Source organism: Leucopleurus acutus (genome assembly GCF_964270905.1).
Source record: "Leucopleurus acutus genome assembly, chromosome: 14".
Lineage (NCBI taxonomy): Eukaryota > Metazoa > Chordata > Mammalia > Artiodactyla > Delphinidae > Leucopleurus > Leucopleurus acutus.
This window is the reverse complement of record NC_139156.1, coordinates 82,227,739-82,245,651: the sequence shown is the minus strand read 5'-3', so window position 1 is coordinate 82,245,651 and position 17,913 is coordinate 82,227,739. Positions and strand designations below refer to the sequence as shown.

Below are 17,913 nucleotides of genomic sequence, written 5' to 3'. Positions count from 1 at the left end.
AAAAATAGTTCTGTGCTTCTGAAGAAGACAGCCTCGGGGCCCTCGGAGCCTCCTTCACCTTGGAAATTCCTTGTCACTCACTGATGAACACTGAGGGGTGGATAGAGGCTGGTCACGGGCTGGCTGGTGAGGATTGAGTTATGGTACTTACAGCACAGGCGGCTGGTCTAACGAATATGCAGTGTTTTCCTTTGAGTAGCTGAGAGATGTTTAATCCAGGCTTTTCTGGAAAGTGAACTAACAGTCTGTTAAAAGCAGTAATTCTAGTCATCTCATAGTTGCATAGTTCACAAAAAGCATTTAGAAATTCAAAAAAATTTTAATCTAAGATGAACACAGATGAAAGTTGGTATTTGATTCTGTCCGCCTTGTAGTTCAGTATTTCTGAGCAACAGGCCGTTGGCAGGGCACATCCCCTGAAATGCAATGCCCCCAAAGGTGTTCTGTCTTCATTTCCTCATACAAAAAGGTCTTAGGGTTTGATGTCACTATCCCCAGAATCCAAACCCTTGTGTTAAATAGAGACTGTTTAGGAATTTGCTGATGCTGTGAATCTCATTTACAAATAGATTTTTCCTCCGAAGATTCTAACAGAGTTTGGCCTTACACAACATTGGTGTAAAACGGAAGCAGGCCAAATTCTCTCACGTGATCACGGAATAGGAAATACAGCTTTCTGAAGCTCGCCCTTCACGTGAACTAGAAACCACAGGCCAATGAGCATACATGAATTATCAGGCCATTTCTTCTTTCATCCATATCCTTGGTTCTGTTAATGCTTCAGAACTTTTCTTTGTAATAAGCGTGCAGATACTTGAAGACAGTTCATTGCTCGTTCTGATCTAAAGACGTCTAAATATTTCAGATGCTTTCCTTACCACTGACAACATCTGGATGCCTTTAAAAAAAATACCCACTTACTGAGGGTGTAACCATATAATTTGAATAGTTGGATGAATACTTGTATTATATGGAGTAGTAATGATGTACCGTTAGTGTCTTATTGGCATTACATTATGACTGCAGAACTCAGCATTTATGTGAAAACACGCATACTTACAAAAGCTATTTCAAATAGATGTGAAAGATACTCTTTGTGGTATTGGACAGGAGTTTGAGGTAAATATTCTTTATGTGGGCAATTAAAAAAAGGGAAAACCATATAACATTTCTGGAATGTATTTGCCAAGCAAATATTTTGGAAAACAGCCCAGAGAAACATATTTAAGGCTGCGATTTTAATACCAAGCTAAGGAAATGCTTTAATGCATCAGCTAAGCTCACGGATGGTGGTAATCACATCTGGTTTACCTCAAGCTATAGGAGAGGGAATGAACCTTAACAACAGAACAAACATCTTGAGGCTCAAGCCGCGTCTTTGGTGTGTAAGGACGTATGTGCGCATGCAGGGATTTTAATTGATTTTTAAACTTAGGTATTTCTGTGGCTCAGCAATCTGTAAATGCAGACTGCTCCGTCACCTGTCCTTTCTTTATGATGTAGCCTGTGAATTTCATTGCGGGAATTAGACATTTTTAGGGATAGGCAACTATTGCTGATTCCTTATTACATGACCAAGGAAAATAAGGATCCGAGCAGGGTAGTTGGACACAGAGTGGGATGTCCAAGGTGGGGACCTTCCCTTACACCACAGGTCCTGGCAAGCATGGGAACTATTGACAAGTTCTTTTTTTCTTTTTTTTTTAAATTGAAGAATAGGTGATTTACAATGTTTCAGGTATACAACACAGTGATTCAGTTATATATATATATTTTTTTTCAGATTCTTTTCCATTATAGGTTATTATAAGATATTGAGTAGAGTTCCCTGTGCTATACAGTAGGTCCTTGTTGTTTATCTATTTTATTTTATTTTATTTATTTTTTTAACATCTTTATTGGGGTATAATTGCTTTACAATGGTGTGTTAGTTTCTGCTTTATAACAAAGAGAATCAGTTATACATATACATATGTTCCCGAATCTCTTCCCTCTTGCGTCTCCCTCCCTCCCACCCTCCCTATCCCACCCCTCCAGGCGGTCACAAAGCACCGAGCTGATCTCCCTGTGCTATGCGGCTGCTTCCCACTAGCTATCTACCTTATGTTTGGTAATGTATATATGTCCATGCCTCTCTCTCGCTTTATATAGTAGTGTATATATGTTAATCCCAAACTCATAATTTATCCGTCCTCCCCTCCTTCCCCTTTGATAACTATAAGTTTTTTCTCTATGTCTGTGAGTCTGTTTCTGTTTTGTCAATAAGTTCATTTGTATCATTTTTTTAGATTCCACATATAAGTGATATCACATGGTATTTGTCTTTCTCTATCTGACTTTACTTAGTGTGACAGTCTCTAGGTCCATCCATGTTGCTGCAAATGGCCTTATTTCATTCTTTTTCATGGCTGAGTAATACTCCATTGTATGTATGTACCACATCTTGTTTATCCATTCGTCTGTACTGACGGGTTCCTTAAGCACAGCACCCAGCACAGTGCATTTCCCACATGATATATAGACCTGATGGGTACTTGTTGATTTCCTCAGATTAATGTTTAAATCATAGCAAGACTTCTTACTTCAGTTATCAGGCTTTTCTCGTTCTACTACTTGATGTCATTCCAGACATCGTACTGCTTCTGCCTTTAGAACTACTTTTGACAACATTTTAAAACACGAGCCACTTCAGTGTTCTTGATCCAATGACTTAACCCAAGGTGGAGCCAGTCTGCTCAAACGTGTGGCAGGTCACCGCTGACGAATAACATTTCTGAAAGTGTTGCTTTGTTAGGTGTGGTAGCCTTTTACTACCTTTTTCATGGTAGCTACAGCAGTACCTGCCTGACTAGCAGTTTAATCCAAACAGTTTCTATTCCAAATACATTTTCTATTCGGGAAAAAATATATATATATATATATAATTTCCTTATCACTCTGGATGTAACTAGGTGAGATGTTTTCACCAGATACTCGTTCTTATCAAAACAATTATTATTATAATATAATATATTCCCTACCCTTGGTAGGGAGCTTCAATATGTCCTCCAGTTTTAAAACTTTCCATGTTGATATTTTCCAAATTTCATAGGCAAGGGCATAGTCTTGTTTATGGGAAAATCACTAAGTAAAAAACTCCTTGCTGAGCCTGGCCCCAGAGTCTGTGACTGTGGTTTTCACCAGTGTGTGCAGGCATCTGCTCAGGGTAGCAACTGAATGCATTTTTGGATCTGAGTATAGACTTTTCTAGATAAATGTTTTTAGAAAGTCATTTTAATGAGAAAATCCTGCCCAACAGGGGAAATCCTATTTTCTCTTTTAAATCACGCTTCCCGAGTTTGGTGAGCAGGACAGAAATTTGACATCAGGTCTAATTCAACACAGCTGAAAATTTCTGCCCAAACGCTCAAAAGTCTACGGGTTCTGATCATGAGGTGAGTTAAGCAAATTCTCTTTGAAATATTGTCTGACCGAGTTAGGGCTACCAAATCAGACATGTGTGAAGGGACGGTATGGAAGATTTAGGGCTCTTCCTGAGGCCGATAAAAGGCGTGTTTGTGCGGAAGGGCTGGGGCAGGCGCCTGGGACCTGCCGGCTGCCCTAGAGGCAAGGAATTATCCCAGGCGAGGCTGCTCTTGGCTGCCTCCAGAGAAAGGAACTGTTCAGAGAGGTCTTACTGTCTCTGCCAGGCTCTTCACACTTGGTGAGAGGCGGCCTTGGCTAAGGCAGGCTGAGAAACAGCATCGCTTCCTCGAGACGTGGCGAAAAAGAATTCTCCATTCCTTGCTTTGACAAATGTGTCCTGAGCATCTTTTGAGAACTAGGCAGGTGGCACTGGAGCTCCAGGGATGGCAGGACCGCATTCTGCTACCGTGTAGCTGGGGAGACAGGCAGGTATATACGTGCGGAAGAAGTTCTGTTCGTGGTGCTGGAGGAACACTCCTAGCCCGGAGTTGAGGGTAGGAGATTCAGGGATCCAGGAGCCTGCCTGGAGGGAAGAGAGAGGGAGCATTAGCCAGGCCGAGGAGGGAAGACAGGCGCCTTAAGAGGCCTTTTTCCTGGTACTGCTTCTTTCATTCTGGCGCACGGGGAAAATAGTTACTCCTAGGGCTAAACGATGGAATGGATGTATAGAAAGAAAAAATAATAATTTGAATGGCTGCAAAGACTGCCTGATGGGACGAATTACTGGAGGGTTTTCAAAGCCACTTTGAAATGCCGAACAACCTGTACTTTGTCCATTCGGTATTGCAAATCCTACAAAACTCCATTTCAGCTAGGAATACCAATGACTTTGTAGTGGGTGATATTTTCATTTTCAAGTATCCGTCATGTAGTGATGTAGGGTTTTTTTTTTTTTGCCACATTTAATTAAATAATAAAGTGAAAGCAAACGTTACCAATTTCACGCTGAGAAGAGCCCCGTGCATGAAGAGCTACTGGATGTGGTTCAGAGAATGTTCACTGGGAATCTAGCAAGGCAGTGCGAACGATGGGCAAAGCTGTCATATTCTTATTCAGAAAGAAGAAACTCACGGTCCTCCCAAGTGACACTCCCCTGCTGTCTTCTGCTTCCAGCCTTGTGTTTCATGGGCATGGGGACCAAAGGTCCCTCGCTCATCACTGCATCCCACGTTGTCCTGGTTACCATAATCGCCACTTCTAGGTGATGTGTATCCAAGTCGTGGAGGGACCACCTAACTGGGTGAGGGTGAGCCTTCTGGGAATCAGAGCAGACTTTGCAGAGTTCTGTGGGAGGAAAGGGAGGAGAAGAGACATCTTCAGGCGCCGTTTGCTTCTCTGATTTCTTTCTGTCATCACTTTGTAGCCCCCTCATTCCCACCCTGGGCCAGCCCAACGCAGATCCCTTTCTGTGTTTCCCCCCCTAAGTCAGATCCAGAAGAAAGAGCTGGCTAGATGTGGGGAGACCTGCATCTTGGACCTCAACCCACCACTGTCCCCTTGTGTGACCTTCAGCAAGTCACAGGACTCTTGGAGACGCCTTCAATGTGTGTATAAGGGGGAACTCAACTAGATGGGGCTGAGGTTCCTAGCCCCCCGCCAGCTCCGATTCCCTCTGCTTCTAGGTGTGAAGGTGTTCGGGGGCGGGCTCGTGACATTCTTAGCAGCCCTGACTGAGGTGCCCTTTGTAAATGCTGGCGTTCGACGTCCTGGGAAACAGGTGGGAACGAAAATGAGGGGCTCCGCTTTCTTGCAGTTACATCCCAAGCTGGGGCCTCCAGAGCAGTGCACCTGACTTACAGGTCACTATTTTGGCTTAAAGAGAAATGCCGCTGTTTCTGAAGATCTATTGAAGGACAAGTTTTTTGAAAAGAAGTTTCCTTTCTGTTAAACAAGCAAACAAAAGCCTTTCAATAGCTCCTATTTCCCTTTTTATTTTTAACTTTCCACTCTGGCTTAGACAAATAATATGGATAAAATGAGAGACTGGGGTAGAATTGACAGTAAAGCCCCTGCTTTCCTGCCAGGGGGTTCTCTGCAGAGTGAGCCTAAAACCCACTGGCTTAAAAGGACACACTTGAGAAAAGTGTTCTCACAGCAAGAGAGAAACCAGTGGTAACAGGCTTTATGCTTCCTGAAGAGACCTGCCATCCCGGGTGACTGTAGCACACACACACACACACACACACACACACACACACACACACACACAGACTCATATTCCCAGGAGGATGCAATCATTTAAATAGGGCAGCGATTTCATCCTTCATCCCAGGCAGTGAGTGTGCCCCCAAGGGGGGTGTGAGATCCCGAGACAGGAATTCACTCGTGTCTTACCCTTCTGCCTCTTGTGATGGAAGCATTTTGCTGTGCCGTGTCCACTAAAGAGTCATTTTCCCCAAAGCTAGAAGGAAGCAAGGTCCCATTGGTTACATGCTAAGCAAATATGGTGTTCAGAATCTGCTCCTGCACATTCGACCAGGAGCCAGGGATCTGGGGACCAGTGACCAACAGCGGTGGCCACTCATTGAAATCTCTTTCTCGCACTTCTCGGCCTCATAGCCACAGTTCTCAGCTGGCTGCCCACCCTGAGACAAGTCAGAGCATTAGCACTTTAGTGAACTTCAAGATCCGGTGGGTCTAGGGACTGGTGAGGGAGTACTTCCTGCTAGCATTTGCAAAGGTCCTGTCCATCCAGGCAGGCTCCTGTGTGGGGTATACCCATGTATCGTGCTGTTTTAGCTACTGTGGCTGCATAACAAATCACCCCCAACTCAGTGACTTAAAAAAAACATTTATTATAGGCATGAATCCGTGGGGAGGGCTGTCTGCCCCGTAATGTCTGAGTGTTCGCTGGATAGCTTGAAGGTGGCGCCTGGAATTGCCTGAAGGCTCAGTTCCTCCCGTACGTGGCTGTTGGCTGGGTCCTTGGTTGGGGCTGTCAACCAGATGCCTACACCTGGCCTGCCCAGGTGGCTTGGGCTTCCTTGGGCTTCCTCACAACATGGAGACTGGGTTCCAGGGCAAGTGATCTGAGAGACATATCAACTATTATGATCTAGCCTTGGAAGTCAGGCATGTCACCTCTACCGTGTTCTTTTCATCGGAGGATCCTTAAAGGCCCAGCCGTGTTCAAGGGGGAGAAGTAATAAACTGTCTCTTGACAGCAGAGAGGAAAGGTTCTGAAGGCCATACTGCTGTGGCTGGACAACACTGCGCCATGCCTGGGCACAGCATGGAAAGGACAATGAAGCTCTGCCTGGCCGCTCCAGGGTAGGGTTCACAGGCAGGACCTCTACAACTTTGTCCACCTGATGCTTGTGACTCTGGTCCAGTCCTGCCCTCTGTGGACAGATGGGATTTCTTTGGATGGAGTGGAATTTTTCATCAGATTGATAAAATATGTAAATCTGCCCTCTCATCAGCTGTCACTTCTCAGTTTAGGTCTTAAACTAATGTCATTCCCAAGATTCCCTGTGAGAGCATTATGGTAAAGCCATAAACCACTCAAATAATACTCACCCAGGTCACACTCAGTATCCTTTCAATACAGGATCAGGATCTGTCCGTAGTGGTTTGTGCAGGAACTTGATGGGGATTCTGTAACCTGGAGGAGCAGCCCTACGAGAGGATGCCAATCAGATCTTCTGTTACTGTCAGAGAACCTTGATCTCGCTGAGTTTGTTTCCTTATGCCTCTTTGCGCTTTTTAGTCTTTATTTTTTTGTTGAGGTATAGTTGATTTACAGTGTTGTGTTAGTTTCAGGTATACAGCAAAATGATTCAGTTATATATAAAACATTTTCCATTATAGGTTATTATAAGATATTTAGCAGAGTTCCCTGTGCTCTACAGTAGGTCCTTGTTGGTTATCTGTTTTATGTAGAGTAGTTTGTATCTGTTAATTGCATACTCCTAATTTATCCCACCTTCTCCTTTGGTAACCATAGGTTTGTTTTCTATGTCTTGTGCTTTTTAATCTTCAAAATTGTTTTTTAAAAATATTCAGTTGTATTTCTTCCATACTTTTCCATTATGGCTTGAGTTAGTGTTCTTAGTAACTTTTTTCTTTGTTATTTTTCAGAGATGTGGAAAATACAACAACGTATAGAAAAGAAAAGAAAAATGTGCTATAATGCTGCCCCTTCAAATAATTGTGAATGTTTTAGTGCTTTGCCTGTTTGAGTATTTCCTCATCATTAAATATTCTTGTATTAAAATGGTTTTAATGGCTAAATACAAATTGAATATACCAGGACCTATTTTAACTGTCCCCTTTATCGTTGGACATTTATGTTATTTCCTCTTTCTTGTACTCAATGCAATTACTTTTGCATTACTAAAATAATAATAAATTATTATTTAACATATATGATAGACATTTTTCTATATTTATTTAAAATGATTAGTAAAAATTATTTAAATTTATATATATATAAATTTTCTTTTTGATAGATTCCAGAAAGGGGAATATTGGATCATAGAGTATAAACAGTTAAAGTTTTGCTACATGGTCTTAAATTACTTTCCCGAATTCATACAATCACTATCAATTTGTACATAATTTTAAAAGGAAAATAGGCAGGGATTATGTGTTTGGAGGAAGATGTAAAGACATATTTTAAATGGATTTAATTCAGCTTAGATTTCTATTTGTTTTAGCCTTAAGATAAGGATTGAATCATTTGATTCCATCGAAGAGTGTTTTACATTCCTCGATTCCACGTTCTGTTTCTATGCTTTTCTGTCTCTTTTAAGTGTATTCTCAGTCATATATATTTTCCCACTAACACTGTATTTTTTTCCTTCGTGTATGCCTTGTGGTTTCACTGCTGTCAATCATTTTTCTCCAGATGTTCTCTTTCTTCATGTCTCATTTAGTTCATGCGTGACTGTGGCGTTACTCATTGCCCATTGTCTTAACTTCCATGTAATTTGTCTACTCCATAATTCTGCATCTTTGAATGATAATGTTACTACTTTTAGGATCAGTAAAATATATATGTATATGTGATTTTTATGTATTTGCTGTTTTCTCATCATCACTGCTATGGTCAGTTCTAAACAAACCTTCAAGTACGCTTCACATGTCTTCTTGTGTAATTGTGTCCATTTGTCTGCAAAATCTTATGTTGTTGTCACTAGAATTCTTTTGTACATACATTTTTTTGTAGCTTATTAGACTTCTTCAGTATTTACGGTAGTTATGGGTAGTTCCAATCAGCGCTGTTTTCTTCTGATGTAGTTGACCCTTTGGGATATAAACTTTAGGGCATTCTGGAGTTGGTATAGTGAATGTTAAATCACATATCTGGGTTAAATGGTTATTCTTGGACTCCAATTATAATATTACGTAACTCATGGCCTCTGAGGACTTTTTAAATATCACCACACCTGGGGATTTTGTTGCTTTTGCGGGGCATTAATTGTAGTTTTTGTAGTAACTCTGCAGTTTAATCTGAATATCTATCTTAATTGTTTTTCCTATGCAAAATTCTTTTTAGTATGCCTTCTAAGACTTTCACCATTAGATGGGAAAATATTACTTTTTACATTTGGTTACTTTTTAATTCTGAGCTCACTTTTTGCTGCATGTTTATTTATTATATTTTTATTGAGATATAACTGACATATAACACTGTGTAAGTTAAGGTGTACATCGTGTTGATTTGATACATTTATATATTGCAATTGATGACCACTGTAGCTTTAGCTAACACCTCTGTCACGACACATACTTATCATTTCTTTTTTGTAGTGAGAACATTAGGTTTGACATAAATACGCTACCATGTGGAAAATAGATAGCTAGTAGGAACCTGCTGTGTAGCACAGGGAGCTCAGCTTGGTGCTCTGTGATGGCCTAGTTGGGTGGGATGGCGGGGGAAGGAGGTCCAAGAGGGAGGGGATGTGTGTATGCGTATGGCTGATTCACTTCACTGTGTGGCAGAAACTAACACAACACTGTAAAGCAATTATACTCCAATAAAAAAAAAAATCTAGTCTCTTAACATTTTTTTTTTTTTTTTTTTTTTGCGGTACGCGGGCCTCTCACTGTTGTGGCCCCTCCCGTTGCGGAGCACAGGCTCCAGACGCGCAGGCTCAGTGGCCATGGCTCACGGGCCCAGCCGCTTCATGGCATGTAGGATCTTCCTGGACCGGGGCACGAACCCGTGTCCCCTGCCTCGGCAGGCGGACTCTCAACCACTGCGCCACCAGGGACGCCCTCTTAGCATTTTTTAAGTATGTAATTCAGTATCGTTGACTATAAGCACTGTGCTGTGCGTTAGGTCTCCAGCATTTACTCATCTTCTAGCTGCAAGTTCATACTCTTAACATCCTTTCTGCAACTCCCCTACCCCCAGGCCCTGGCGACCACTGCTCTACTCTCTGTTTCTACAAGTTCAGTTTTGTTAGATTCCACATAAAAGTGACATCATACAATATTTGTCTTTCTCTGTCTGGCTTATCTCGCCAAGCACAGTGCTGCTTTTTTCCTTTGCCTTTATTCTAAGATTCTCTCTTTTCTTTCCTTATTCTCTTGACATTGTTTATTCTTTTCTTTTAAAACTCCATGGCCCTCTAGATGCCAGGCATTACCCTGAGGCCCTGCCCACAGGGAGTTTACAATCACGTGTGAGAAACTAATGCATGTCAGAATCTGTGCTACAGGTGGAAGCACTGTTTGGGGCCTTGAAGGAACCGCTGGGGTTCAGACACAGTTGGAGGAGGGGCACAGGCAGGAAGACTCATGTGACGGAAGGCAGTGGGGTCAGTTCCAGGTGGCACAGGTTTGGTGTTACATAAGAGAACAGAGGGCACGGAATGAAGTGTGGGCCTAGCGCCAGGTTGTAGGAGGGCAGGGTTCCGACTCTGCTCTGCGGTGGCTTTTCTAAATTGAAATATAGTTAATTTACAATGTTGTGTTAGTTTCAGGTGTGCAGCAAAGTGATTCAGATATATATACACACACACATATATATATTCTTTTTCAGATTATTTTCCATTATAGGTTATTATAAGACATTGAATATAGTTCCCTGTGCTATACAGTAGGTCCTTGTTGTGTATCTATTTTATACATAGTAGTGTGTATATGTTAATCGCACACTCCTAATTTATCTCCCCCTCCCTTTTGCCTTTGGTAACCATGTTTGTTTTCTATGTCTGTGAGTCTGTTTCTGTTTCATAGATAAGTTCATGTCATATTTTAGATTCCACATATAAGTGATATCTTGTGATATTTATCTTTCTCTGTCTGACTTACTTCACTTCGTGTGATCATCTCTAGGTCCATCCATGTAGCTGCAAACGGCATTATTTCATTCTTTTTTATGGCTGAGTAAGGTTCTATTGTATATATGTACCACATCTTCTTTATCCATTCCTCTGTGGATGGACATCTAGGTTGCTTCCATGTCTTGGCTATTGTGAATGGTGCTGCTGTGAACATTGGGGTGTGTGTTTCTTTTCGAATTAGAGTTTTCTCCAGATATGTACCCAGGAGTGGGATTGCTGGATCATACAGTAACTCTATTTTTAGTTTTTAAAGGAACCTCTATACTGTTCTCCATGTGGTGGTTTTGTACAGGAAAGTGACATAAAGAGGGCTCTCTGCTGGTTCATGTGTAGAATACAAGTACGAAGGGGAAACACTTGAGAAGGAGGGAGCTCCCAGACTTGGCTACTCATTCATAGAACAAATGAATGCCATGTGGCTACCATGTGTCTGACACTGTGCCAGGAGCTCTGGACCCAGCAGCTAGCAAGACATCATTGCCTGGGCTCTTACGGGGCTTGACATTCATTCTTCCTGCTTTTATGGGGCTTACACTCTGGTGAGGGAGAGGGAAAATCAATACCTACGCCGGCAGTGGCAGCAGCTGTACATATAACACACACCTCGTGGCATTTAAAGTCTCCTCAATATTCTAGCTTTCAGGGACTGTGACAGCATGCGAACAACGTTCAGTGTCCTATTATTCCTGTACCCCTAGAGGAACATCTCTTTGTTCTCACAGGTCAGCTCAGTTGCTCTCGTGACTTGCCCAGTCCCTCTTTGGTTAGCATTCCTATTTTAGTGTGAGTTTGCCCATGGATGTGGCTTGAAGACCCAGGCTTCCCCTTTGATAAATCCACTTTAGGGGTTGATGTACTGGAAATAGGTCTTTGAAATGACCAGATGAGGGAGGTCAACTGTGGAGCTATGTAGACACAGCTGATCATTCGGTAATAACCTGCAATTGTCATTCTCAAGAACGACCTCCAGGGGAGACAGAGGTTCCGGCATGATTCTAATGGGGTGCAGGAGCTGGTGCAGCTCTGTAGGGGAGTCTTCCCTTTGTGGACCATTGGATAAATCACAGATGTGTTCGCAGCCCTGAAAAAATCTGTAGTTTATGAGTGATCTTTTTCTTTTTCTCTGGCCAGGAATCTTACGTCCTTTCGGCAGAACTTGGAGAAAAATGTGAAGCCATTGGCAAGAAGTTATTATACTTAGAAGATCAACTTCACACTGCAATCCACAGTCACGATGAAGATCTCATTCATATCCTTTTTTTTTCCTGCAGATTAAGCACCTGTTAGGTTACTTTGTAAAAGAAAGTCTTAAAAAATTATACCGTTTCCCCGTGCCTCAGCAGATGCAAACGAATAGATACTCCTGGTATTTCGAGTTCAACACACCTCAGATCCCTGAGATTATTCAGTATGCGATGTTTCTCTCTAGTGTTTGGTAAGTCAGCATTTTTGATTATTAAACCTGACGGCTAAAAATTAGCAGTGCAGTTCAGACAAGCAGACGACGAGGCCAAAGAAAAATGGAGTTTCAGGGGCTGTGAAGCTGGGTTTGTGGGGCTCAGGTGGTTATGGGTCTGCCTGCCTCAGTGTTCCAGGGGCCTTCTGAATACTGAGAAACCCAAATCCATCTTTGGTTTTCTTTTCCATACAATTCTGCCGTATAACGGGGAGGAGAGTGTCACAAGTAACAGGACTTTGGATCACTCCTTTGTACAAGATTCAGTGCATTTCCTGTCACATCTGCAAATAACCTTTATCAAAACCGGTTGCCAGTGACCGAGATGCACAAGAATCTACTGGCTTAGGTGTGCAAGCCGGTGGAGCACTGAATCACATGTAGATATGTGCGTGCGTTCCGTGTGTCCCTGCCTAGTTCCTTCGAGGACAGATGGGTGGGTGCAAGACGTATGAAGGCATATACAGCCCCATTCTGTATCTTTTCGGTTACTTAATCGTAAGCCGACACTCCTCTAGATGAAAGTACTTCTCTATTCATTCATCCTTTCTGTTCAGTAGTGTGACTTTTATTAGCTGTATTTGTGAGAAATGTAGCTATTTTGGACTTTGCTTCTCGTCGCTGTCTTACTCTTCAGAATCCTCGTTCTTACCATGCTTTATCGGGAGTCTGTGTGTGTGTGTGTGAATGTATGTGTATGTTTAAGGAGCTTTGGATGGTCAAGGATTAATCTTAATCACAAGTATTCAGATACGCGGTTTAATGACAGATTCAATGTTGCGTTTCCTTCCTCCTTACAAACTTCAATCTTTTGCCTTGCTTGTTAAACTTAGCAGGAGATTTTTTCAACTTAATCCGTGATTATTTTCACATGGCTCAAGGTGGATTTTTTAAAGCAGACGTTCTGTTTTTGGTAACTCCCTGCCCCTTACAAACTGGTGTTTAAGCTCTTATTAAAAAGTTGGCCGAAGAAACAGTAGAAGCATTTTTGTTCTGCACTTTTGTTTATTCCACGTCCATGGATCACGCAGAATTGAGCAGTTGTAAGGTGGCACGACCTCCAGCAGATGGGCAGGTAACCGGCTGTGAGTACCTGGGAGCAAAGCCCTACAGACGGCCAGTGCATACAGAGCGGTTCCTGGCTGCAGTCTAGCAGGTGGGCTTGTTCCTCAGTGGGAAATCCCTCCAGCTTGTGGTGGGCTCAGGTAGCAGTTCTGAGAGCTGCAGTCAGGGTCTGTGTTAGTCTCTTGTTTAGAAATTTTCCAGAAGGTTAGTTTGATTCTAGGGAATGGGGTTTTCTCCTGAACAGGGTTGGGTGGTAGGGAAGAGGCAGAGAAGAGACAGAGCTGTGTATAAATAAGATACTTTTAGCACAGGGTGATCAGCTCGGTGCTTTGTGACCACCTAGAGGGGCGGGATAGGGAGGGAGGGAGACGCAAGAGGGAAGAGATATGGGGATATATGTATATGTATAAATGATTCACTTTGTTATAAAGCAGAAACTAACACACCATTGTAAAGCAATTATACTCCAATAAAGATGTTTTAAAAAAAATGCTTTTGGTTTTCCCACAGCCAGTCCAAGCCAGATTCAGGAGCGGTGGGAATCACAGAGAGTGGATAAAGCCTCCTGAAGCATCTGTAAAGTCAGATAATAACATGTACCTCTAGGTTTTCATTTGGGCTAAATGAGGTTATATGCAGAAAATATGTTTAATATAGTTCTTACACGTGGTAAAGTGTTTGGTTTTAGGTAGAAAACCATTCTCAGTGTCTGTCACAAGCTCAGACATCCCGTTTGTAGATGAGGTTTCAAGGTAAGTTGATTCAATCATTTTGTAATAAATCCTTGAAAGAATTAATTGGTAACTACACAGTGACTTATATGGTCATTTAATTCTAATAAAACTGCCGTAGACAGGGATTATTCTTCCTACTTGATAGTTGAGAAAACTGAGGCTTGGAGATTGCGTGGCTGGTCCAAGGTCATTTCTGATGAGGGGGCAGAGGCATCCGGCCACAAGCCCCATGGTCCTTCACGGCCAGTCAGGAGGCAGCTATGCCTGTAAGGAGCTGGACAGGCCTGTTCTGTGGAACATACAGTTACTATAAAAATATTAAGCTATAACAAAAGTTGTTTAGTGAAGTTACGTTTATTGAGAATTTTGCTGATCCGTGCTGAGATAAGTGAGGATCTAGAGGGGACATGTCAAACCAGGGTTGGGAAGCACTGCTTTAGGTACTGAAATCATTCCCCCAGCAAAAATAACCTCTACACCACAATACGGATTTCGACGCAGACTTTCCTCTGAAACCGTGGCTTCGTTCTGCGTCACGGATGGACAGTAAATACACAGAAGGTATCCTTGAGTTCTAACAAAGCAGCACTTAGTTTCAAGTGGACTCGGCGCCCTAAGTTAGAAAGACATATATACAAGGCTCTGCGGAGGCTTCTTACACAAACCAAAGCCCTCGTTTCCAATGAGAACTTATCTAGAGATTCCAAGAGGCCGCTGAAATCCTCTGGCCACACTCCGACTGGTTTGTGTTTCCATTCTTGATCAAAGAGACAAAGCTGAGTGCAGTTGAAAGAAACAGCTTGCCGTCAGCAACAGGAAAGAATTTCCCAGCAAGTGTAATATTTTTGTCTGATTCCATTAAGGGCTCCGCCAGGGCCTCCTGTTCAAAAGCTGCGGAGTGAACGTGATTCCTGTGCGTCCCCATCAGTGTCTGTGTCCAGAAGCTTCAAGCCTTGGACACTCCAGATGTTCATTCCCCGAGTGGAAGGCACGGAGCTTTGCAGAAACCGTTTCGTGTGATAAGGCCCTGGTAGTGTGGCATCAGCAGAGGGTGGACCAGTCGCCAGCAGTGGGGTTGAGTTTCCCAACAGATCCTCTGGGTATCCTGACTTAACATCAAGGCCACGGGCAACTGGCTGGGAGTCTCTCGCCTTTATGAAGAAGACACTGGATTGACAGATCAGAGGAGGGGGAGAAGACAGGCCGTGTCTCTTCATCATCCTGACAGGCTCACTGAATTACAAGTAGCCAAATAACACCCCCAGCCCGTCAGCCACCTGGGGGCGAGCATGTGAGAAGCGTCTGCACCATTAATTGGAAGAGCTGGCGTCGCAGAGGTGACTCACGCCTGGTGTCTGAGGCGAGGATGGGAGGTGTGACTTCACTGCCACTCAAGCCGGGATTTTCAGGGGCATTAGTCTGACTCTCTAGTATAATTTCAGTCATTTGGGATCCTAATTAGCAGTTGGGTGTTGAAAAACATTTTGAGTGTATGGAATGGTTCCTCCCTGTTTATAATGCTTGAACTGAAAACCATCTAGGTTAAGTGGATTTTTTTAGCAGGGAGTTTTTCCTTTCTCTTTCAGCTTCTACTACATACTTTCAAAAGGAAAGAAGGACGCCTAGGATCTGGACTCTGGGCATCTTTCGGAGTCCCCAGGGCAGCGCTGCTCGCCTCTGAGTCGTAGATAAGACAGGGACAGACTTATTCTGTTTGTGTTTCTATTTGCATTCACATCCAGGAAGCTCTCCTGGAATTCCGTTCTTTCTGTTTATTTGGAACACGTGGTGCCTAATCGATTAGTTTTGGTGGCGCTTGATGGCGTGCAAATACTCTAAATGCATCCAGGCACTTGCACAAACACCACATCCCCTTAGGAACCCTTGCCTGGTTCAGCTTTCAGATGTGCAGCTGCAACAGACAAAGGGAAGGGGAGTTTGAGGGGCTTGCTCTGCCTCCTTGGAAATGCTGTCTGCTTCTAGGGCTAAAGAGCTGCGAGAGGGATTGTGACCATCGTGGAGCTCCACAGTTTCACAGATGAGAAAACTGAGACCCTAAGAGGCTGCTGTTTGAACACTGCGTACCCTGGGCTGATATGCAAATGGCGGGCGGTGCTCTTCCCGTTGGCTCCCACCAAAGGGAGTGGGATGGCAAGAGCAGGACTTGGAGCCTCACAGGGGGGAGAGGAGGGAGCCCAGGAGAGGGTGTGGGCACCGGGCTGGCGCTACTGGCTTAGCCCTAGTTGGGCACCACAGGGAGGGCCCCTGTGCAAGCAGGTCGCATGTAGGCGGGGCTTTCCTCTTTGCTCTTCAACAACTGTGTCCCTCACCTTTGGCTTTGGGAAGGAAAGAAAATTCCCAGGACTGAGGAATCACTGCTGATATGAAGAAATAATTTAGCAAATGAGTAACTGTTGCAAAGGACATACTATTGTTTCTTTTGGAAGCAAACTAGTTCAGGGCAGGTGAACCTACTTTTGACCCAGCTACTAAAATGATCGCTTGGCATCTCAACTGGCAGTAAATCACTCAGTTGTTTCTATATATAAACAAAAGACCCCTTTTAGAGAATTTGAGGATCTTTGCACATGGCTGCCCTAAAAGACAGTATTGTGTAACCACTGCAAGACATCTGTGAAACATGCCTTGCTGTCTTATTCCTTGCTCGTTGCAAACACGGTCTGCACAATTTTACTATCAAGAGTATGATCTTATTTGCAAAGCAGGAATAGAGACACAGACGTAGAGAACAAACGTATGGCTACCAAGGTGGCAAAGGGACGAGGGGTGGGATGAACTGGGAGATTGGGATTGACATATATACACCATAGACACTGTGTATCAGATAGATAACTAGTAAGAACCTACTGTATAGCACAGGGAACTCAAGGCTCTGTGGTGACCTAAATGGGAAGGAAACCCAAGAAAGTGGGGATATATGTATGGCTGATGCACTTTGCTGTACAGCAGAAACTAACACAACATTGTAAAGCAACTATACTCCAATAAAAATTAATTTTTAAAAAAAGAGATAAAAAAAGAAGTAATGTTCTTGCCTAATTCAGGTGTAGTCTATCCCAAGGTGGTCTTGGGTTCAAAGGTGTTTTTAAAGATGTTGGCATGTTAATCCTTGTGCCACTGTTGTAATTAATGTGCAATTTTCTTAGGTGCCACAGATGTTTGGTGGCATATCTGTTACAGAGGAATGATACACATACTTAGCTAGAGAGGTTTCTAGGGCGCAGACGTTCGAAGAATCATTTAATTCTTTTGAGACCTATTCTCGCACTTAGATGGAGTGAGCACCTCTTATACACATAACTTCCAGTACTGGAGTTTTACTTTATTTCCTCAGCACTTGGACAAAAATCAATGAGCTTATTGGAGGAACAATCAGAAAATCCAACTCTAGTAGTCTTAAGATTTTGGTCAGGGGCTTCCCTGGTGGCGCAGTGGTTGGGAGTCCACCTGCCGATGCAGGGGACGCGGGTTCGTGCCCCGGTCCGGGAAGATCCCACATGCCGCGGAGCGGCTGGGCCTGTGAGCCATGGCCGCTGAGCCTGCGCGTCCGGAGCCTGTGCTCCGCAACGGGAGAGGCCACAACAGTGAGAGGCCCGCATACCACAAAAAAAAAAAAAAAAAAAAAAAGATTTTGGTTAGATGTATCCAGTGGGTTAGTTTATCTTTCTATAAATCAGTGAGAAAATGTTGCAAAAATGTTTGTAAAGATATCTTTTTCAGTATAACCTCCAAGTGCACATCTGCAGCCTGGACCTCTCTCTGAACCTCAGACTCACGTCTGTTTCCTCCTCAGCATCTCCACTTGGCTGACAGATAGGCTTTTCCAACTTCACGTGTCCAAACTCCAGTTCCTCCCCACTCCCACCCCCCAAACCCT

At 43.3% G+C, this 17,913-nt stretch overlaps 1 protein-coding gene across 1 annotated transcript in view; it reads left to right on the top strand.

Moving 5' to 3' along the window:
- The window catches only part of DISC1 (DISC1 scaffold protein), a gene marked incomplete at both ends in the record, with an annotated part of 349,074 nt that overhangs the window by 326,786 nt on the left and 4,375 nt on the right, over positions 1-17,913 (top strand). Inside the window, one exon of the mRNA XM_082854973.1 lies at positions 11,892-12,011. Coding sequence (XP_082711099.1) covers positions 11,892-12,011 — 120 coding nt within the window. The remainder of the gene's footprint in view (positions 1-11,891; positions 12,012-17,913) is intronic.